The sequence below is a fragment of the Ammodytes marinus genome (assembly GCF_949987685.1).
Source record: "Ammodytes marinus genome assembly, chromosome: 1".
In the NCBI taxonomy this organism is placed as follows: Eukaryota; Metazoa; Chordata; class Actinopteri; order Uranoscopiformes; family Ammodytidae; genus Ammodytes; species Ammodytes marinus.
The window spans coordinates 12,282,030-12,306,117 of NC_137230.1; the positions used below are offsets into that span (position 1 = coordinate 12,282,030).

The 24,088-nt window shown below is 39.1% G+C and overlaps 1 protein-coding gene across 1 annotated transcript; it reads right to left on the reverse strand.

The window, feature by feature from the left end:
- Positions 1-4,540: 4,540 nt before the first annotated feature.
- On the reverse strand, positions 4,541-22,950 carry rps6ka2 (ribosomal protein S6 kinase, polypeptide 2; the record flags this gene model as incomplete). The annotated part of the gene is made up of 22 exons (XM_080033426.1): positions 4,541-4,690; positions 5,124-5,204; positions 5,524-5,580; positions 5,786-5,903; positions 6,406-6,482; positions 6,636-6,797; positions 7,201-7,359; positions 7,651-7,740; positions 7,911-8,033; positions 8,396-8,541; positions 8,749-8,851; positions 10,872-10,936; positions 11,823-11,911; positions 12,245-12,315; positions 15,439-15,581; positions 15,689-15,726; positions 15,820-15,926; positions 16,724-16,803; positions 17,135-17,215; positions 18,070-18,151; positions 20,005-20,121; positions 22,846-22,950. 22 exons carry the CDS (start codon positions 22,948-22,950, stop codon positions 4,541-4,543), a joined length of 2,244 nt encoding a protein of 747 aa, XP_079889552.1.
- Positions 22,951-24,088: the final 1,138 nt, after the last annotated feature.

Here is a 24,088-nt window from a genome sequence, read left to right on the forward strand (position 1 = left end):
ACTGCATGTCAAAGTAAGATTGAAAGATTTGTTATCTATTTCCACGGCATGTAAATAATCATACAATGAGTTGTAATTTCAATTGAGATTTTTTAAAATTTCTCCCCTTTATGAGATATAAGATCATCTAAATTCTGACAAAGCTGTAATTGCTGGGTTAAGTTATTGTTTCTCAAAGCTCTTTTTTTATTTTCTTTCTTCTGCCTTTCATCTCTTCCCCTTCTCCCAACACCTTCTCCTCTCTCCTCTAGCTGTTGTTTGGTCTCCTCTTGTCACTCCACTGCAATCATCTTGGCAGGGGGCCTTGTCATCTGTATCTACTCATATCCTGCAATCCCCTTTTGCTCTGAGCACTACTGCACTTAAATGTCAGGCCTGATGAGCCCGCCACACCCACCTGACACATCAGCTCAGCGCCTGCTAAAAGCTTTTATGGAACAAGAGTGTGTGAGCCTGGCGGTTGATATAAATTAAAGTCTTCTTTTTTCCCATCTTCTTCTTTTCTTTTTTTTAGGGGTTTTGGATGTAAAGGGACAACTTCTGGAAAAAATGGAAAGAGAGAGAGAGAGAGACAGAGAGAGAGAGAGAAAGAGAGAGAAAGATAGAGAGAGCAAAGGCTATGATTGGTTGCCATCTAGTGGCACTGACGGGGCCTGCTGCCAACATTATCACAGAGAGAGCAAAAGATATACCGTGACTGTCTCCGCTCTCATTGACTAAAACTATAGGCCTATTGCATTTCATACTCTTTAGAATTTGAATTTGAATTTGAATTTTTTATTTTATTTCAGACATATCAAAAACAACACAAAACTAAATGAAAAGCATAAAAATACAATAAACAAAATGTATGTTTAAATGACTTCACAAAAAGAAAAGAAAAGAAAACAAATGATCTGTATGGATGTGATATGCCTGAAAAGGAGCAGGAAGAAGTATACATTTATTTAATCCTACCCCTTTTCCATAGTAAAAAAATAAAAATATGTATTATATTCGCTTCTTGTATTCCATATAATCTCTATACAATCTATCTATACAATTGGCGATACTATATTTGACATTTGCGATCTATACATACATACAACTTAATATACTATAAAATATGATTTTTTATATTTTATATATTTATACAATTCATATTCATATATCTATATTTATAAACAATCAATATATCCATATCTACATACATATCTATACAATCAGTATATATATATATCCATACATATCAATACAACCCATATATATATATATATATACACCCCCCTCTCAGTCAATAAAAAGTTTTTGAATGTTACCTGGTAGCAGTTTATTTCTAGCTTTGAACATGATTTCTGCAACTTGATATTCAACCAGGTCATTGAACTTTATGATCCGGGAATGTAAAAACAGGAGGTTGGTGTGATCATAATATCCAGCTTTATTGATTATTCTTTTGGCTTGTTTTTGTATTGTGACTAATGGTAGCAGTGAGCTTTTGTAAGTGGTCCCCCAGACCTCCACACAGTAATTTAAATAAGGTAAGATGATCATCATGGAGACGAGAAAAATAATGATTTGCTTATAATCCTCTTGTGTTGATGTAAATGCATGCTCAAAAAACTGTTAAAATAAATAAAAAAATTCCCTCGAATGAATATCTGAAAAATAAATAGTTTTATACCGTTCTATACATTTCCTCATATTCTGACGCTAAGGCAGTGGATTCTTTTAAACGTTTCACAGTTGTTTGATTAGCATGCAAGTTTCATTACACAGTATTTCATGTTTATATATAAAGTAGAGTTGATTGGTTAAGATGAAGTACAATGCATAGTTTGGTTTTACATAGTTAGACAAGTAATGTGTGCCTGGCTGGAGCTTTAGTTATGTTGCCTCATCATTTATCTTTCACCAGGCTCAAACTGCCTTGATTACATCGTAAAGCTCAGTTCTTACACTGTACTAGTACATTTTCTCCCCATTTTGACAGGTCAGAGTAGGAAAAGAATAGGCGTAAGTTAAAAAAAATCACGTATTAAGAAAAAGAAATGGCTCGTGTACATTAAATAGCATGTCAAATCATTTCTAAAATTAATTTTGTGATCATAATTTTTTCCATTTTTAAAAGAAAATCCACTTTCACTACAATCTAAGGTTAGATTAATATGTGAAATCCTATTTCTTTTTTTGTCATGTGTAGCCACATCTTGACATTTTCCACAGCACATTTTGTGATTCCATCTTTTAACAGAAGAAGACTTCTGCAGGGCTTTTCCTTAACAAACTATAACGTTAAATTATGATTCAATGCTTAAAATACATTAACACATGGCGGTATGTAAGTATGATTAAAAAAACACTCACTCATTTCACAGCTGCTTCCATTCTTTTTCTTTATTTGTAAAACTTTGGCATTACAGCCAATGACTTCAGTTATTGGCAAGGTATAGACATAATGTACAGTCTGAGGCAATGGATGCACAACACAATATATACAATCTAATCATATCTGCAAACCCAATATATACAGTCTAAATGCCTGCTGACTGTTGCACACCATCATTAATATACACAATCTAACCCCTTTACTATTGGTTTTGCATGATTTACAATCTAAATTAGTCAACAATATTTACAGCTTTACCTCACACAAGGAAATATCTACAACCTCATTTGCATACTCACAGTTGCATTAGTCCCGGCTAAACCTCAAACAGTTGTTCAATGCATCACAACACATACAGTCCGTGTATGGGAAAATATTATATGTACAGAAATCCTGGATGTTTGCTTCACTGCTTATTAGTAGCACATCACACTATTATTATTATTAGTTGTACCTCTGACCAGCAAGTATGTGCATATATTGTGAAGCATCAAAACCTACATCCCTACTATTAAATTATACAACACAAAGTGTGCTACTCACTGAAGCTCTTATATATGCAACTCGCCCTGTTGAGTCTTACCTCATATTTGTGATTGTACAAATTATTTTCGATACAACCTGGGCAGCAGCAATAGACAATATATACACTTCTCTAACACAGTGTTTCTTCAACAATTTGGCTTTCAGACAATGACAGCACACAGGAGTCTACTGGCGGCAACTTGACACACTTGAGCACACACACACAGAGCTATCACTCTGACTGTGGAGTTAAGAATACAAACTAGAATAAGCCGCACAAGTTTTGCTATAAGTGTGACATTTACCAAAGAGGCATACAGTACAATGCTCTCCAGGTTTCCCTGCCTCTATATGACTACTCTTTAGACAAATAACACCTTGAACCTGTTATGAAAGAACACAACAAAACTACAATCATCGACATACAGTAAGCACCCTCATTGCTAGTTGTTCCATAGGTTCTGGAAAAGTGCGGCGGTGATACATTTAACACTAAAGTTTAAAGAGTCAAAAGGCTTCATTTATGGAAGACAGCAATACATACAGTGAAAATATTGAGCATATTATGAATAATAAGACTTCAATGGCATTGCTAACTTAAGTTATAGTAACCTTTGGTAAACTATGTACATTTTTAACATGCATAACGCTAAATAATTAAGAAGATTGATTAGAGGAAACCTTATAATCTGAATGGCATTATCGCATTCAAATCAATGCATGTTATTCTAACATACATGTAATGTTAAATATACAGTATGTTAGTGTAATTATTGTTGAAGATGGCATTAATTGCTTGCTGTCCATGAACTCCCGGTGGCATAAATATACAGTATATGATGAAAATGAAAACCTAAGTTAACTGACTACTGGCATGTTGCTTGTGGCACTGAAGAGGGGTTTGTCTGACTTTGGTGAGGACACTAAATTGTTCCACTTTCAGCTGCTGGAGCTACAAGAGTCATAGATCAAGGCGGGTCACATTTTGTTGATCAATATTGCACTGCACCTTGAATTGTGTTATATGGCATATGTATGAAAATAATAAATATATAATAAATAAATGCCTTTGTGTCTGAACATCAGATCAGTCTGATTCATTGTGATAATAAAGCCATGATCGAATTATAAGACATAATGTCTAAAAAACAAGCGCACAATTAAAGTGAAAATGAAACTTTGAAAATACACTTTTTCATTTCAACCAATCAAAATCAAGAACAACTTTCAAACTGAGTTTGTAATGCCCACAGGTCAATTGAATGGCATCCATATGATTGTAAAACCCATTGTGTTCACTTAAGGATGGTTCATTCTAGAGTAGTTATGTTGACTTCTTCAACACATGGGGTTTCGACCACCAGTTTTTAGAGTCACATGCACATGATGAATTCAAACGTTAACAAGGTGTAAAATGGACTGCTTAAAATCAAGTGAACTGAACCTAATCCTGATATACCAGTGCCAGACTGGATTGCTTTATTGTTATAGGTTAGTTATAGTTAGGAAGATTTGGATCTGATCTGCTACATTCAGTTTAGAGGCATACAAGCACTTTGTATCATCCTTTGTGCTTTTCACAGAGACTACATAGTCCTCAGTTATTCCTTAGGGTCTATATTTAATTTATTCTGAGTGTTATTGAAGCTACTCCTTTTCTATGGGATCTGAATGAACTAAAGGACTTTCCAGGTTCTTCTTCCCTCGCCGCTGAGCCAGACTGGAGGACTGAACGGGCTCCAGCACAGGAGCAGGAGTACAGCGCCTCAGAGCACAGTAGGTGGCAGACAGGGCCCTCTGGTGGACAAAAAGGAGAACACGTTATTTCATATTAACACTGGCCTTATCTCCCACACAAATAAGTGAAAAAATAAAACAAGTGACATACAGCATCCCTTGGACAGACAGAGGAACAAGGAGAGTTTTTTTCTGCATTTATACTATATTGTATTAATGCTGAAATGAACTCTGTATTCAACGCAATATATATTAAGTCAAGGCAAAATAAATTATGACGTATACAACACTCACAGACTGTGACAGAACATTTAGATTTTTCTAGCTGTTGTTTTCATAACCTCTATTAATCACTTTAAGTATTTTTGTTTTACTATAAGAAGCATGTAACATGGACACACACAGAAACAGTGTACATCGGAGAATAACAAGTATATGTTCTGCTATCGTGATGATAAGTGCTTTATAATACACACATGCACACAGGTCTGACCTTGACAGTAAATGCATCTTGTCTGGTGAGAGCGCTGTCAGAAAGCTGGTCTCTGTCAACAATCCAAGGGTGACGAAGAACCTGAAGGACATCAAAGTGAAAACTATTAGCTCAAGTACCTTTCAAAAACGGCTAAGGAGAGCTAACATATCGTATATACTGCACATCCCTCTGACTACAACTCCAAGTTTATGGGAACATTTAGGAAAAGGTGCAAATGGTTTCATTACTCTTAATATACATACATCATATACCTAATATATTCAATAATGTTTTCCAGTAAACAGAGTTTAAATGGTGAATACAACAGTAAGAACTATTCACACACAAAAATGGAAGGTATGTCCCCCACCCATAGCCCAATAATGCATAATCTAGTCCTATTATGGACTAATAGTACCTGTGGAGCTGTCAGGCGCTGGTGAGGGTCCACATGGAGCATCTTGATCACAATGTCCTGTTAAACATATGCAAATAAACACACACACACACACACACACACACACACACACACACACACACACACACACACACACACACACACACACACACACACACACAAACACACGTGATGTTAATATATTCAGAGACATGACATGATGTCAGCAACATGAACATTTCCATTTGCATTTATCTCCCCGCAGAATCATTTTTGCTCTCACCTTGGCAGAGTCTGACACCAGATCCCAGTTCCCTCCCGTGATATTGAATTTCCCGCTGCCGATCCGAGCCAGGATTTCCTCTGCTGTGTCCTCGAAACTGCTGGCAAATGGGCTGAAACTGGCCAATAAAGATTGCAATATACAATAAGCAATTCAAAAGGTTGGGTGCATTTCAATAACATAGACATCAGTCAGACCATAGAAAAGCCTTTGAAATGTTTTACAACCATGGAAAGCATAACGCTTGAGCAATTGAAACCTCTGCTACTGTTACATCTAGGGACAATAAAACCTACTGTAGAGAAGGTAAAAAAAGCAATAACCTTTCATTTGACAAGGGTAACAAATACAATAGTCTCTTTTTTATTTTATTTATTTATCCTTTATTTAACCAGGTTAGTCTCATTGAGATTAAAATCTCTTTTACAAGAGAGACCTGGCCAAGATGGACAGCAGAACACAGTTACACATAAAACACAATATATCTTATTGTTATTTCACGGGGGAGTTTATTTAGATCGCATCCCGTTTACGGCCGCTGGGGAAGCGTTTGCAGAAAACAGCAACATTACATTATGTCAATGTTGTCAGTTTGATATGCCTTTAAACTTTAAACTGACCCAGCTATCATGGTGTAGAGCAGGATCCCCAGGCTCCAGATGTCACAGGCTGCATCGAAACCCTGCTTTTTCAGTACCTGCGCACACGCACACACAGACACACACACACACACACACAGTCATTTCAATAGAGTGCATTAGTTTTGCAATAGTTTCTATGATTTATATATTTTTAAAAGCTGTTCCATAATTTGTGTCTTCTCTATTTGATTATTAATGTTGTAGTGTACCTCAGGAGCCATGAACGTAGCTGTGTAACAGGGGGTCATCAGTAAGCCATTTTCAGCCCGGAGCTGTTTGGCAGAACCAAAATCACATATCCTGATGCATTCTGGGAGTCCGCTGTCATCAGAATAGCGAATGTTACTCGGCTTCAGGTCTCGATGCACCACCTGAAAAAAAGGACAACCACACACTCGCACGATTAGAAGCCAGGTAACACAAAATAAATTCTAATGTTGCTCACACTGCTACTGAATCTTCTAAACCATAAAGTACATTGCATGATATTATGATAATTCAATAGGTCTACTTAAAGGTGGAGTCAGCGCCGGGAGAATGCTTGTTGTCAAAATCAGTGAATATCTTCTCACGATCCACTACCTGCCCGTGATGTGTATACGTTGAAAACAAATTCAGTGTTAATACACAGCCTAGGCTCTGTAAATGGGCATGTTGCTAGCCATGGAGGGCCCCCGTGACAAAAAGTGATTTAGAAAACAAGCGTTCTCCAGAATCGCTGATCCACCTTCAACAGGTAGGCTATATGTTTTGCCTAACGCCCCTCTGTCTTACCCCCTGTGAGTGTAAATATTCCACAGTCTTGGTCAGTGTGCAGATGATGTCTGATGCATCTCTCTCTGTAAAATTTGGCAACTTCAAAACTCTGTCCAGCAGGTGGTCTCCTCTCAGTAAATCCTGGACCAGGTACACACACTGGCCGTCGTCAAACACCTAACGGTTATAACACACACAAACAAACACACACACACACACACACACACACACACACACACACACACACACACACACACACACACACACACACACACACACACACACACACACACACACACACACACACACACACACACACACACACACACACACACACACACACACACACACACACACACACACACACACACACACACAAACACACACACACACACATTATTAAAAACTTTAAAAAAATCATGAAGAAGTTGGCCTTGATTTCCTTTTGCGTGTGTGCGTTATACTCACATCCTTCAGGTTTGAAATATTTGAATGCTGTCCGTATCTTAACAGGATCTCGATCTCTTCCGATGGATCTTTCCTCGCTCTTTCAATAATCTGCCACAAAAAACAGAAACAGAATGAATGTGCTTTGAAGAAAAACAGCACCCTAAAGCTATGAAATACATTGACAAAAAACTATGGACACTTCATAGGTATGTTTAAAAATACTTAGTACACATTGTGATGTTTGTATGAAAATATTGTTTAATGGCTGACAAACTTACCTTCACCGAATACTCCACAGCAGTAATTCTGTGCAGACATCTTCTGCAGACAGACGTGGCTGTCTGACCAACTTCCTCTTTAAGCTCATAAATATCAGTGAAGGCCACATCAGCACGGACATGCTGCATTGGAACACAGACATCAGACAGACACACTCTTGGGTTATATTTCATGTCTGGACACATCTGTCATAGTCAAATGTGTCAGGAGTCTTATATTAGGTAAGAGAGTTTTTGCTTTGTTCAACAGCCAGTTGCTGCAGTAATATAGTTGACCATGATTTATTAGGGCAATGTTTTCCAAAGGTCAGCATCATTAAATAGCCCATCTCTTAATTTTACCATCCGTTCATCCATCAGTTTACTCATAAAACGTTGATCGACTCAGAGCCATTTATGTATAATGAATTTGTGATGCGATCAGTGGGAGGGTGTGTGTCACTTTAAGGAGATGTGCAGTCAGGACGTGAGCTCGTATACAGTACCTCTGCTATGGGGTTGATGCTGATGGCCTCCTGGCGTGAAGTCGCTACCGTGGCAACAATAGGCTCCTGAATTGGATTAGTTGCAACAAAACTGAAACCACGAAACAGCTGGTGCGTATTTGCGCTGGGAGGGATTCCGGGAGAATCTGGATAGGCAAAGACATATAGACACAAACATGTGATCACAATACTTTTTACAGGGACTTGTAATGCAAATTTAAATGGTACTTGTATTTTTTATTGACTCTAAATGCATTTTTAGCTATAAAAACCTCTAGATACATTTGACCAGTCAAGCCATTCATCTTATTTCATGTAAGCACAAGTGAAAGTATCATGCATGTTGTGTTTACCAGTGGGTGTTCTGGAGGTGAACTCTGGGTCAAAATGGAAAGTGTCTTCAGGTCTTCCAGCTGTTGGTTTGAATGGAGGCCTCAATTCCCTCTTGTACAACCTCTACAAAAAACAACAACATCGATCATAATTCGGCACTTATCAGCCCATTATATCAGTAGTATGCTCATATTGTATTTTAATTATTTAAGTGTATTACTGAGAATGGCCTGCAGGTGTCACCATTGTAATTTCAATGGATGCCTGTTGTAGCAGTGTGGTGGGGTTGTTTTCAGCTATGATAAGACTTATAGCAGTAATACTCTGTATCTCTTGCAATTGACATTCTATGTGATGCAGGGTCGTTGTGAAGGTGGGGATGCAGATTGTGTGGGCTTTGTGAGGGAAACTCCTCAAAGACGGAGACTTTAATGAAATATCCTGATGATCACAGAGTAAAAAGTCAAACAAACGGACAAAGCTTTCTGACTGATACAAAACAGAGATTTAATTAGCCTAGCGTGGAGGCGAAACGTAAGCCGCTTATTGATTGCCTGTCAAGTCAAGCCAGCAACACCATCTGTAAATGGGAAAATGTGGTGTTTTTGGCAGGGGCGACTAGGTAGGGATGTTGTGAGGAGTAACAGTGACAGCTTTTGGTTACGGCAGGGATTAGTGGGCATGCAATGCAGATAAAAGTAGTGTTTTTTAAATGAGAGCATCACTACTCACAACAGCAGATAAACAATGTCACAAGCCTTCCAAACATCTCTGACAAGAAAGGAATGGGTGCAACAGTGTGACCACGAGCTCTTCAAGATTTGGTTGTTTGGATCAATAACATGTACTTTAAGACCAATTGTACAAGGTTACAGTCTGCCTTCAAGGACAAGAAGCTAGTTACTAAAGATGGCATCATCCACCACTGCCTCAGGTGAAAATGTATTTAGTGATTTATTCAGTGTATCTTCTTCTTCTTGCAACATGGTGGCTGTCCTTGCGCCTATGTAGATTTATTCTGAGGTAATACAAAAAAAAGTTTTATTTTCAAGTGATTATACACAAATTAAAACCTATGCATATTATATTCAATTTCTAACAAGCATGTTCTGAAAAATGCCAATACATTGTACACACTGTACCGTTAAGGCGAAACAACATACGTTGTAAATAATTAGGATAAGGGAAAATTTCGCCAAACTCTTTATTGTAGAATAAAATAAAAGTTAGATTGTCTAGTTCAAAAGTTAAAATAGAAATATATATATAGGCCTATAAATTTTTTTTAAATATTTTAAACAAACTAATATTTAAATCCTTATGTGCCACTCAAATCATCCGGAGGCCCCGATGTCTCAATGTGAGCAATTTGGATCGTGTCATGCCTTTAATTTTTTTATTTTACATTGCCAATAATAATGAGATTTTAAATTGCAACCTCAGAAGAACAAATCCTTTGTTGAGGTCAGTGGTAAAGGACTTGTGCAGTGTGACTGTTACGTATTATGTCACCCAGAGGCTTCAACAATTGCTTTCAAGATATGCCAGAAGAGCTTCAGAGTTTCAGAGCATGATCCAGTGATGTTCAATGCTACATAAGCTTATAGAAGCCAAGAGTGCTTCCAGTTAAAATAATGATCCATGTCAAGCAGCGCACGTCCAAGCATTGAATTTCAAGGTTAGGTTATGATAGTACAGGTAATGTGTGAAGCCAGAACATTTGCACATGAGCAAACGTTCTCTGAAAAGGCATACAATGATTTATTTCAATAAGGCCACGCAAGACAGGCAGGCAGAAAGGGAAGTTAAGGATTTTGCCTCTAAGCAAAGTCTCATACCAAGGATGCTTAGTGAATCATGATTGTGGCCAACCAATTGAGGAAGTGGATGGATTGTATGATATGAGAAGTTGCACGGTTTCGATGACATGATACAGCAACTATATACCTCACATGTTTTATTTAATCCAGCCAGGCCTCTATATATACTATGCGTCTTTGTGTGTTTTTCAGTATACTAAATGCAGTATGTGTATAATGCAAGTGAGTATATGAATGTATAATACATTTTCATATTACTTTTCTAAATAGTGTCGTTCCTGGTAGAAAACAACAAATTGCCAACAAATACAAATTGTACTTACATTCCAATCTATCGATGCAAAGAAGCGATGTCTTTGTATTTCTTCCACTCCATCTGGTCCTGCACCTATCAGACAAATAGATTGAGACAAATTGAGAGAATGGTCCTCTGTGATAGTTTGGCTGCTTGGACACTTGTGACATACTGTAAATGGTATAGCTTAACATTATTGTCAAAGGAACCACATATAAGACATTTAACCATGAATGGCCTTTTTACCATCTCAAGAACATTGCCTAATCACAACCATGCATTTAAAGCTGGTACAGAGTACAGAGTCCAATGCATGATTTTACCACCTGCAGAATTGACTACTGTAATGCTCTACTTTCTGGTCTCCCTAAAAAGAATAGCCCCGTACTACAATTAGTGCTGAATTCAGCTGCACGGGTAAGAATGAGGACCAGCAAGAGAGCACACATCACACCAACGTCTCTGCTCTGCCTCCCTGTCTGCTTCGCAACAGATTTAAAAATACTTGTATTGGTCTTTAAAGCTGTTAATGGCTGTTGATCCTAGCTATTTATTGGATTTGCTTTTAGCCTATAAGCCCTGTAGAACGCCTCAGGTCCACTGGTAGTGTCCGTATAACTATCAAAGCTTTTAACTAACTATCTAACCCACAGAGAAGTATTTTTCATATTTACAGCACTCTAATGTGGAACAGTCTCACAGAGGAACCGAGGGTGAAAGAGAGTGTTCATAATTTCAGAGGCAAACTCATGACTTACCTTTTAAGGTTGGCTTTTAAATGAATTCAATTCAATTCATTCAACTTGATATTTGATTTGATTTTCTTCAGTTTTTGATTGGACTTTTTCATTTTTTTCTCAAGGTAAAAAACTGACCCCATCAATTGACAATCCTAAACTGCAAAACAATTTTCATGTACAACCATTATTCTGAACATATATTTGCCTCTCAATGTTTAAGATGGATATGTAAACAGTACCTAGTCGATTGGTAGGGTTCCTCTTGAAGAGTGCTCTTAATAAACTCTGCACTTCAGGACTGAGGAACTGTGGCATTCCCAGCTTAGCCCTGTACAAGCAAGAAAAGCACCAGGTTTATGCACAGGCAGATGTTTGTTAATGCTGTGATTTACAGTATTAACATTGTTTTAAGTATCGGATGTATATATATATACAGGTCCTTCTCATATAATTAGCATATTAGCATATGTATACTATATACGGTATATATGTATGTATAGTAGTGGAATATTCTGAGAATGCTAATTGAAGGTTTCTATGAACAGCTTATCTTGAATAAACCACATCTGAATTTATTATTGAGTTTTATGGGCAGAGAAGGAGTTGGTCACAGAGTTAAGGAAAATCAACAAAAAATTAAAAATAAATAAATTGGTCTTACTTCAAAATAAGCGCCATTGTTTCCTTCCGATCTTTTCCTTGGAATGGTAATGATCCTGTTAGCATCTCAAACTGGAAAACAGATCATTACAGTTGTCAGGACACATAGCAGTTGAACCAATGCATGGCAATGTAGAGGTGAGTTTTTGGAACTTTTTATGCTTGATGCACATTTAATCAGTAATTTGTTTTCTCCTGCATGTGGACCAGACCTTCTATGAATTGGTAATGCTGATATTGGAAACCTGAACAAATGTAAAGCTGTGCTTTAATAAGTGCACCTAGAAATGAGCCTGATCACACCCTCAGCCTCTAGAAATAATAGTAGATCAAGTAGTAGCTCATAATACATGGACAAACAAATAACCTAATAATATTATTTTTTTCAAACTGTGTATAGGGGATAGTGGCCTAAGTTGTGCAGGTGGGGAAGTTGTGCCACCCCTTGTTTCTAGAAAACCGTGGAAGAAATTGAAAATGTGACCACATATTTAAAAAGAGCCATCCATTTGACTCATCCTGTTAAGAAGGGAGACACAAGGAATAAGATTAAAGCACATTTAAGCTAAAAAAAACGTTTTTTGCCTTTCAAAGTAAAATTTCCATGATCAAGGTTTTTTGATTATTGTGTCCGAACAAGTATAGACAAGTTTGAAAACATTTGACACATGTTTTAGTGCTTTAGTATGCTACACTTTGAGTCTATACAGTTAGCACGATGTCAGCCCTAAACTGCTGCATCATGCCTATTATCCAACATTCTGGGGTTGGAGTGATTTGTGCCAAAGGGCCTAGGTGAGTTATAAGTAAGTAAGTAAAATGTATTTATAAAAGCACATTTATGACAGTTTGCACTGTCCAAAGTGCTGTACATAGTGCATTCAGTAGGTAAACAATGAAGGTAAAATAACAATAACAAAAATAAAAGACATAAAGCCCATACATCCACAAATATAAACAAAGATAGTAGTGCAGAGGTAAGATAGTTAATGGGGAGGAAAAACCAGGGTGTACAGAAGGGTTTTGAGCCTTGATTTAAAGGCAGAAATGGAGGGGGAATCACATTTGTCAGGTGGCAGTCACAAGCACGGAGCAACTAGTGCGAAGTACATTTCTGAGAGTTGTGCCAGTGGCATGGCTGTATACGCTGGTCACCAAAAAGAAAGTGATTGTCTACAGTAGCTCAGAAGAGACTGACATTTCCATTCCACTTAACGACACCACTGATGAGAGTTTAGATGGCCAGAAAGATGATAATGGTGACTTTGTCATTGTGAGCTTTGCAGGCAAAACCACCTAGATCTGCTAGGCCTTGTTTAAGAAAATTGACCTTCAATCTTTGTAAAATATTTACTTTAAATAAACCTTAAATAAGTACTTGTCTTATGGATTTGTCTTGCATCACAGTTTATGAGATATATATCAATGGCACAATTTACCCCATGGTATTCTCTCTTGTTGCACAACTTACACCACACCGGGGGCAAGTTGTGCAACAAGACAACTTTTTTTCCGAAAGCTATATTTCTTCAACAGTTTATTCCAGATCCAAAGTTTTTATTGCCAGGGATGCACAACACCCTGAAATATATATACATATTTGAGTTGGAGACTTTACTGTCAAGGCCTCACTTTAAAATCACCCTGAGTAAAAAGTGGCACAACTTAGGCCACTCTCCCCTACATGTGTGAAGTACTAGCAGACAACCAGTGTCCAACTATCCAAATGCAAAATAAAATGGAATGTACACTGATACCTGTTGTGATAACTTACATTTGTTAGATCGGATTCCTATATCATTTAAAAATGCATAATATTAGAATAGCAGAAAGTAGAAATTAAATCAAAATGCAGAAAAAGGGATAACTGGTCCTGGTAAAAATCAAAGGAGCGTGACCCTTTGGCAACACATCTGCCACTGCTGTTGACATGAGCCTGCTCTCCCGCACCATGATTGCATTCATCCATCTCAAAGATTAAATTACAATGTTTTAAATAAAATATTATCACAATCATGGATTTCTCTACAAATATGTTTTTAATATGTAAAATAAGCTATAAGTCTTTACTTTTTTAAATGATGTGTAGTGCAGAAAGAGGTTTTTGAAACGCCTGTTTTTATTTATTTGTTGGCTTGTTTAATTTAATGCTTTTATATTCGGAAATAGCAGCCAAGGGTAAACAAGGGTGACACCTTTCCCTGTTGCTCTGTCTGGCTTCCAGCTGACAGCATTGACATGGAGTGTTAACCTTCTTTACCGTATTAAGCCACCAGTCTGACAAAACAGGAAGGACCAACAGATGCACGATTACTGAAAGTGACAGACCCTAATCTGCCCGGATATGGTAGTGAAGCTGCTTTATTGCTAGCCTGGTCCAACCAGACCATCCTACTTCATTTCATTTGTACAGAAGGTCTGGAAGTGCTGTAATTGGCAAACGTTCACTCACTTGGAGGCGGGTGTCTGTTGAAGTTTAAAACTATTGGATCTGCCCAGTGCCACTCTGGATTAGCCAACCAATCGCATCACGTTTGGTCGTCACGTGTGTCATGAGCCGGCTTTTGACGGTGCGTTCCAGTTAGACAGGGAACTCGGAAATTTCCGACTTCACTACATATTGTAGTCTATGAATCTACCGGTACCTGGCAACAGTAACTTGTTTGAGCCTAACGTTTAGTTATTTGGACGAGAAAGGTTTTAGGCGTCCATACTTTCGCGAGCAGATGCACTGGAACACAGACAGGTCGGAACTCGGAACTACCAAGTCGGAAATCTCCTTCTTCCGAGTATAAAGGAACGCAGCATTCAACTGAAACTGGAGCGCGACTTCGACGTCATCGTTCTCAGCCACTCGCTCTGTTCGCTGATTGGACGGCTGTAGATTCTCCGGAGAATCTGGGAAATGCGCTGTACACCCAGACTGACTACTGAAGGGAAAATTAAATTTGGCCGGAAGTAGGCGGGCGGGCGGAGCCAGGCTACTTTATTGCCAAAAAGAAAGTCGAATTGAACAAAGGCCGTACGCTGTCACATTATCTAAGAATCTTTTCTGGTCGTAAGATACAGTACATCCATGCCCGCTGTTTCTGACAGCATGATATAACACAATTTGCAAGTCACTAGAGAGGGCAACTTTCTATTCATAGTAAAGATCGAGATGTCAAGGACAGTTTAAGATGAAACCATTCTTACCATCAGTACGCCAAATGACCACCAGTCAGCACTTTGTGTATGCCCTCTCCTGTTAACGACCTCTGGAGCCATGTACTCTATTGTTCCACAGAAGGAATATGCTCTTTTATCATGGTCGATGGCCTCCTTACTCAGTCCAAAGTCTGACACAGAGAGGCAAAGAGGAACAAGGTAAGCATAGGTCGATATTAAAATAAAAAATGGATAGAAAGACAGTGAAATTGAAAGGCAGTATAATGTATGCTCTGACCAGTTATCTTAATGTGTCCTTCTTCATCCAGAAGAATACTGTTGGGTAAAAGCAGAATTTCAATCTGTTTGACAAATAAGTTTGTGAATTATATGGATACAAAAAAGAGCCTTTGTGACATAGTGCAATACTTTTCAGGTTTGAGGTCCCTGTAGATGATCCCCAGACTGTGTAGATGGTCCAAAGCCAGTGCCAACTCTGCAAGGTAAAACTTCACATCCTCTTCTGTAAACATTACCTATAAAAATAAATAAAGACATGTGGATGTACTAAGCAATACATAGAAATACATTAGGATAGCACAATTTAAATTATAACTGGATGAAAATATAATATGGTACAAGAATGATCATAAAAACGCAATAATATTTAAAAAAAAAAAAAAAAAAAAAAAAAACTTTAAAAGCAGAAGCATGGCTCAATGTGTCAAGCCCCCTTGTGTCACAGTTACATTACATTGTGTTCCATCTCCAGCCACAGTGCCAGGTCTTCAGGCCCTTTCTCTGTGCCATTTCCCATCCAGCCACCAGATGCCCTGAGACTTTCAGACCTGCCTATCTCCCCCACAGATGAGGAGACTGAGTCTAAAAAATAATGGGTAACAAATGGGTGGTAGGATGGACTAGAGGAAAGGAGGGTGTTATTTGTAAAAACTGGTGGTGGCTGGTATTACATGTACGGTGCCCAAGGCACTTTACCCCAAAACTGCTCCAGGGGCGCTGTCCTATGGCTGACCCTGTGCTGTGACCCCCTCCTCCGGTGTATGGTAACTTGAGAGGGGATTTGCAAAAAAGACCAATTTCAATGTAACCATTGACTAACAAAGTAACTTAAACTGCACTCATCCTTAAAATCTTTTAATCTGGTCTTTGTTTACTGATGATGCAACAGCGAGAAAGTAACCGAGGCAAAGGTCACTTCGACACAGCGTTCACAAGGACAATGATGTGTGAGGCGTTATACAGCCCATAATAACCTCGAAAAGTAAATACCTTTAATTGTTTTTATTGCAGAATAAATTGGGTGCAAACCTACCTCCTTTGACAGACGAGTGAACAGGTCTCCACCTCGGAGGAAGTCTAGGATCAGATAGAGCTTTCCTTCTGTCTGGAAGGCTGCAAACACACACACACACACACCCACACACACCCCCCCCCCCCCCCCCCACACACACACACACACACACACACACACACACACACACATGCAAACACATATTGTGGCTATATTATTGTATTGTATTCTGTTCATTTCACGGTGTATTTTAGGTTAAAAACAAGGTGTGTATTGTGTATGTCACACCTAATTTAAAAAATTAGTAAATGTAGTATCTGGTTTTCTCCTGTCAAATAAAAAGGGGATATGCATTGTTATATATGGGAAAAAACTGTGTGTTTTCAGTTCAAATCAACTCCTACACATGGACCATCAGACAGTCAGACTTACCATAGTGCAGTTTAACTATAAATGGATGGTTCACTTCTGCCAGAATGTCTCTTTCCATCTTAGACCGCACGCGATCCCGAACTGAAAGGGAGATAGTGGGGCAATAAGAATGTGTTTAATAACTACATTTATTCAGTTATTTCTTAATATGTCAATTTAATAGAGCCACCCCGAGTGCTGCTGGTCTTTGGTGCACTGGAATCTACCATACCATTGTTATTGCAGCATCTGTCACCTTGAAAGGATGAGACCATTACTATTTAAATTCCAGCAGTGCAGGTTAGGAGGATTAAGGCCAGGACAAAAGACACTGCAACAGTACATGGCACCTCAACCTGCGTACAGTGCATCCTTGTTTACAATAATCCCATTTGATGCGAAACAGCTGACCTGTATTAAAAGTACAAACTGCTCTCTTTTACCCCAAATCCTCCTGAATGTACTCTGGGAACTGGAACAATCACATTTGTAGTATCTGTTCTTAAATAATATTAACCTTGACACTGCATGAAGAACAAAGCTGTTATTGCAGCAAAATGTGTCTGTCGAGGTTTAGAATATTATTAATTATGTTTCCCTTCTGTGATGAATTATGTAGGCTATCTATCTATCTATCTATCTATCTATCTATCTATCTATCTATCTATCTATCTATCTATCTATCTATAAACCATATAGTATTGGCAAGATGCACTTCAACCTGGATTTTTGACGAGAAAAAAACACCTTCTACAAACACAACATTTTGTTTTGTGATTGTTTTTAATGTTTAAACGTTGCCTTCTTACATTATATATACTGGATTTTTTAAAGCAAAGTTATCTTGATTTTTCTTAATTTTTCAGAATTACTTCTCAGGTGTCCAAAAATGACTGCATTAGAAAATTGGATAGATAGAATACAAGTTTAACTTACTTAACAGCTTTAATTTTTACCTTTCAGTGTGGCTTTCTTCAGGACCTTCATGGCATACAGGTGTCCTCTGTCCGCTCCTTTGATCTTTCTCACCAGAAGCACCTGGAATAATAATCATCAAGCTTTTTGGATAAACTATTTTGTAACAGTTTGTAACACACGTTTTAACATTTCAAAAGACCCCTTGTAGCAGTGTAAGTTGAAAATGAAAACATGGATAGGAAGTAAAATAGGCTATATATTAATATAGGCTACAACCATGCAGGTGTTGCTCATATAATAAATTGGCCTACTGCAGAACACAGCAGTGCAAGAATGAAGCCTAAATAATTAGGTTAAGTGCTCTATTTATGTACAAAGTATACCTGTACATGTAGCCTACCTAACTTGTTTTCTATCTCATGTTACTTTTGACTTCTACTCCAATAAGCCCTCACCTAAGCAGGAAATATATGAATAGCTAGCTAGCTTATTTTTAACTCTACAACATTAGTTAGGCCTGGGTACTTTTCAGTTAGCAATTATTTTTACCCTTTATGTCCAAATTTGGTGATTTAGAATTAAATGTATCTGATTAACAGATTTAGCCTAGGCTTCCACCAAACCGTATACATTAAATAATTTAAAATTAGCTAAACCTTAAACATTTAAAGCTGTAAAATGCAACAAACACTCATTGGTGCAGCAGCAATATTACAACAACATCAAAACTTTGGCCTACTCCTCCCGCCACTGCACTAAAAAGCCCCACGCACCTGTTTTTTTCTTTTCTTTAAAGGTCCATGGTTTTTAATAGCGCGCGCGCACCTGCCGTCTCTCCTTCCTGCCTCACGTTCTACACCCCATGGCTACGGGCTACACCCAGCAGCGTCACCTACAGTCAGTCGGCCTCTTGAAGTAAGTGCTAGCTACCATCAAGTTTCACCAACTACTCGAAGAAACATTGTTTCACGTTGAGACAACAGCTATGGCGTCTAAGATAACACTAGGAATTATCTCACTTCATTAGGCTACACTACAGCTGCTAATGTAGAACTAATTGAAAGTTGATGGCATTTCTGTCATTAGCAAACCACCACTTACCAAACGATGATAATAGGCTATACACACACACACACACACACACACACACACACGCGCGCGCACACACACACGCGCGCGCGCACACACACACACACACACACACACACACACACACACACACACACACACACACACACACACACACACACACACACACACACTCGCTCTATAAAGCCAAAAGTAAGTGGACACACCCCTTTTTACATAGACTACTAGGCTACCGTGTACCCTCGGTCCAAATATGTTGGTTAAACATTTAAAAAGGAATCAAAGCCGTTTTAATTCTGTAAAAATGTGGTACAGGCTATACCTACAGCTAAAGAAGAGCTGCCCCCACTATACTAGGCCTACAGCAGTTTGGCCCGCTGTGCACACTGCAGGTAGTAAGCACTGGGCTGCCTGGTTTCATGGGTAATCCTTTGGCTCCTAGAATCAGCCAAAGTCAACACTGATCTCATAGCTTTATCTCTAGTGTGTGTTTGAAGTCCAGGTATTGCAGTAGTGAAACGTCTTATTGAGAATCCAGGTGGTGTTAACACTGTAAAATGTGATAAAGATGACAAAGTGCTCCCTTGTCAGCAGCTGACCTTCTGTAAGTAAAATGACCTGCTGGGTCAGCCGTGGAAGCAGAGAAACCCTGCAGTTAGAAGTAAGCATTGAGCCTGCATGGTGCCATGGGTAATCCATTGGCTGCTAGTGTAAACACTGATCTACTTTCTGTCTCTAAAGAGCCCTAACCTAGTACCCTGAGTCTTATCCAATGGATTTGAGGGGAAGCCTGCTTTCTCTGAAAATGTTTTCCCATGCGCTGTAATTTGAGATATTCACATCTCTCAGTGTGGTTATGGTTTCAAATTGTATCCTTTGTATACCTTTCCATAGGAGCCCTGCCCGAGGACTTTAAGCAGCTGGAACTGAGAGGGGTCCGCCTTCTCACAACCCTCTTTAACATGGTGGCTGATGTCAATCTCCTTGAGAATGCTATCATCCTGAGGAAAGACACACACAAGTAGTGATTAGTATGATAATGACAGTCACAGGAAAAGCAGAGAAGCTCAGACAAACAGAGGTGATAGGGTAGAATCAGAGACATAAACAAGATGAGATGAATTGCAACAAGAAGGTTATGAATTACAAAACATCACAGCCAGCAATTATATGTTATATCCATTCTAAATTAAACAAAGCTGTGTCATTTAGAAGTTAGTAGCTTTAAACTCTACTTTCAATCAATATGAGGCGCTAACATGGGTTAGTAAATATAGAGAAGGTCATTGCTGTAGGCCTACTGCACATTTATGGCTGATAGCTTCCATGCTAAATCTTTCACATAATATATTGTGAGAGTTACCTTAATGCTGTAAAAGCATATTTCTCTTAATTGACAGTCTATTTTGGTTTGCAGAATTGACATAGATACAAGCCACTGCCGGAAAGTTTTGAGGTTATGTCATGGTTATATCAATAAAACATGTAAAGTTTTTGTAATCGCATGAGAACTATCTCGCAATTTGGAAGTAGAGTACATTTGAGGTGCAAAGTCCATTTAAAGCTAAAACTGCCTCGCATCCCTTCAATCTTTATCTGCCAAGACAGCAAATTCTTTGTTGCTATCTTTGCAGTGCCTGTTATTGAGTCTGTGGATAACACAGAACATTTGTTTTCGTGTTACAATTTACCCTAATCGAAAGCATGCAGCAACGCAATTAATACAGTCTAAAATTCAGCCTTTAAGATTTATTTTTATTACAACAAGAACAAAATGTGCCTGAGGGAGCGCTATCCAGAGCAGTTTTATAGACTATCTAGATTGATTGCACTTATATACATCGATCTCATAATTGATACAAGTGACATTATCTTCCCCCTCTTGGCAATTCCTTTTTCTACTCAATAATAGAGATCATTTCAAATGGAGAATTTCTTTTGCAGTTTAGATCCTAAAGGAAGTGTAGAACCAGGCCAAGCCGCCTGTTCATTCTCTGTGAAACAAGGGAGGGAACAAAGCTGACAGCATATCAACTGCTGACATGACAGCATAGCAACAGTGCAGATCCACGCCCCACACTCAGTGATGTCAAGGGATTTTCCATCACTCCTTTGACTAAATTTTCACAGTAGAATGTAAAAAAAAAAGAAAAAAAGTGAGGCTTAAATTTTAGTGTTTGAGACTGTAACAAATTGTAGCGAACACATAATGTAAATTAGGTGACACATCATAAATTACATTGGATACATGGCATTTGAACAGTTTGTTAATGTCAGATGGCTATATTCTAACCACTCAGAATGTGAGCTAGTTATTACACTTTGTGCCTGACACATTATTTGGGGTATGAGGTAATAAAAGGTGGAGTCAGCCATTATGGAGAACTCTTGTTCTCAAAATCACTTTTTGTCAAAATCAGTGAATTTTCCTCATGATCCATAACCTGTTTGTAGCCTACTGTGTGTGCGATGAAAACAAATCTGGTGTTAATAACACAGACTATAGGCTCTGTAAACTGGTATCTAAACAAAGGGTATGTAAACAAAGGGGGCCCACGGTAGCTAGCACCCTAGCTTTCTTTCAGTGCACACAACATACACTCAGGTAGCTTATCGTGACATATTTACTGATTTTGACAAAAAGTGATTTTGACAACACGCATTCTGCAGAATTGCTGACTCCACCTTTAATCTCTTGCTAAAAGCTAAGCTAAAAGCTAAGCTAACTTATATAGTTTTCAACAACAATCACCTGGTGTGATGGAACGTTTTAGCTCAGAACAAGTGCAGTAGCAGTTTGCCTTATGTGATTTTCTGTTTGTTTGTTTGTTTTTTAAAGAGTACTGCAGTAGTGACGTCCATCAACAGTACCAGCTTCTGGGATGCTGATGCTGAACTCTGACATTCCCATGAAGGGGAGGGAAGTGAAAAGAGAAGTCCCTCATCCCTACACCAAGCATCAAGGCATGACAATACAGATAAGGATAGTCAGCTGTAAGGACAAACAAAAACAAGCAGGCTGACATTTGCCAGCCAGAGACACTAACAGTCACACAGACAGGTAGATAGCCTGTCAGGTTGATTCACCAGCAGTCACGACCGCAACAACCAGAGGAGGGGAAGGGAGTTTTTTTTTTCTTTTTTCTATTTATATCTTAGACACACAGGTGAATGTGCTGCAAACAGCATAATACCTCCTTCTCATCCCCGCTGGTTTGTTTGGGCTATATATAACCTAGACCACCACTGCTGTGGCCACTGAATCAATCTGTCTCTATCCATTAATCTATCAACCTGCCTGCCGGCTTGTTTGCCTGTTAGCGTTTCTGTCTGTCAGACTATTTCCATGCAGCCTGCCTGTATGTATGTATCATTCTCTCTCTCTTAGTCAAAACACAACATCTCTCTGTCTGTCTTTTTTTATGGATTCTTGATTGACAGGCAGAGCAACAGCTGTAACAGTGCTGCAATGACTCCTGGAGCATTCCAAATAACACGCATAGTTCCCACACACATGCCCATCTATCACAGACTTCTCACACAGTACTGCTGTTTTATTTTTGTTTCTTTCTTTGGCCTTAATATTCACACTAACACACACATGGCGCAACTGTGATGCAATCCCTCTACCGGCGGATACAGATCCACCCACGCGTCAGGTACTAATCTCTAGTTGATAGAAGTTTGCACTGCCTCTGCATGGGTGTCCAAACAGCTCCACTCACCTCTAGTTGACAGAAGCCGGTGCTGTGCTTGTTTCTCGCCGCCTTGTTCTTCAGGTAGATAGAAAACCATCTCCGCACTGTGAATTTTCGGGTGCTGGTTTCCATGGCAATAGGCAAAACCTATCCCATAATGAGGAACATCTCCTTGCCAGGAGGTCCTACGATAGAGATGCAATAACAGAGCTCCCTGTCCTGTCCTTTCTTTTCTTTTTTTAGTTGTTAACTATTTCTCCCCCAGCTTATCCATTGGCCCATCGTCATTGCAGTCGCGGCGTTTTAGTTTCCCCATCGTTTCGCCTTCGCCTCTCGTATATGTCTGGTTGGGTTTTTAGAAGCCTGTTGTTTGCCCTCCCTCCTTGCGTCCCTCCCTCAGCTGCAGTGGACGTCGGTAAGCACGCAGTCTCTGAGTTGTAGGCGAGCCGTTAATCTACGTAGGCAGACAGACAGGCGGGATGACAGACGCGGCAGGTGCACCCGGCCGGGTTTGGGGATTGTCTTGTTTTGCAGCAAGGGAGAAGGTGACGAATAAATCCCTTCCACTGAATCAGGAGGAGAGGTGTGTGGGTGTGGGAGCTCCCTCTTCACATCTCTGCCTGTGCATGTTTGTGTGTGTTCATCCCCTGCTGCCTCTCTCTCTCACTATATCTCTCTCTCTTTCTCACACACACACACACACACACACACACACACACACACACACACACACACACACACTCTCTGCAGAACAAGGGATTGTCACCAGTCACATTGTTTTTTTTTATGTGTGTGTGAGTGTGTGTGTGTGTGTGTGTGTGAGTGTGTGTGTGTGTGCCCGCGAGCTCCCAACCCCTCCCGCCGTCCCTCTCTCTCTCTCTCTCCTTTTCTCCCCTGTTCCTGCCCTACACCTCCCTATCTGTTTCTCCCACCAGCATACAGCAACAGCTGGCGAGGTCACATGGTTGAAACACAGCTACCTCCCCGTCCTCTGTGCCTTTCTCTTTTGCTCCTGCACGACATTCAATAACACACACATGGCAATGCAGACAGAATAGAAAATGATGCCAATATATAGTGAGTGTATAAGCAACTTAACAGCGGAGTCATTTGTAAAATACCAGGGGGCTCGGACTCAGTGACATTGCATCAGAATTCCATTAAATCTGAGGACAGCAATCAATGTTGCAGTCAATACTGATGAAAGAAGCAAGGGCAGCAATCACAGAGAGTACAGCATGGTCCAGTGGATCACCGGGCACGGCTGTGT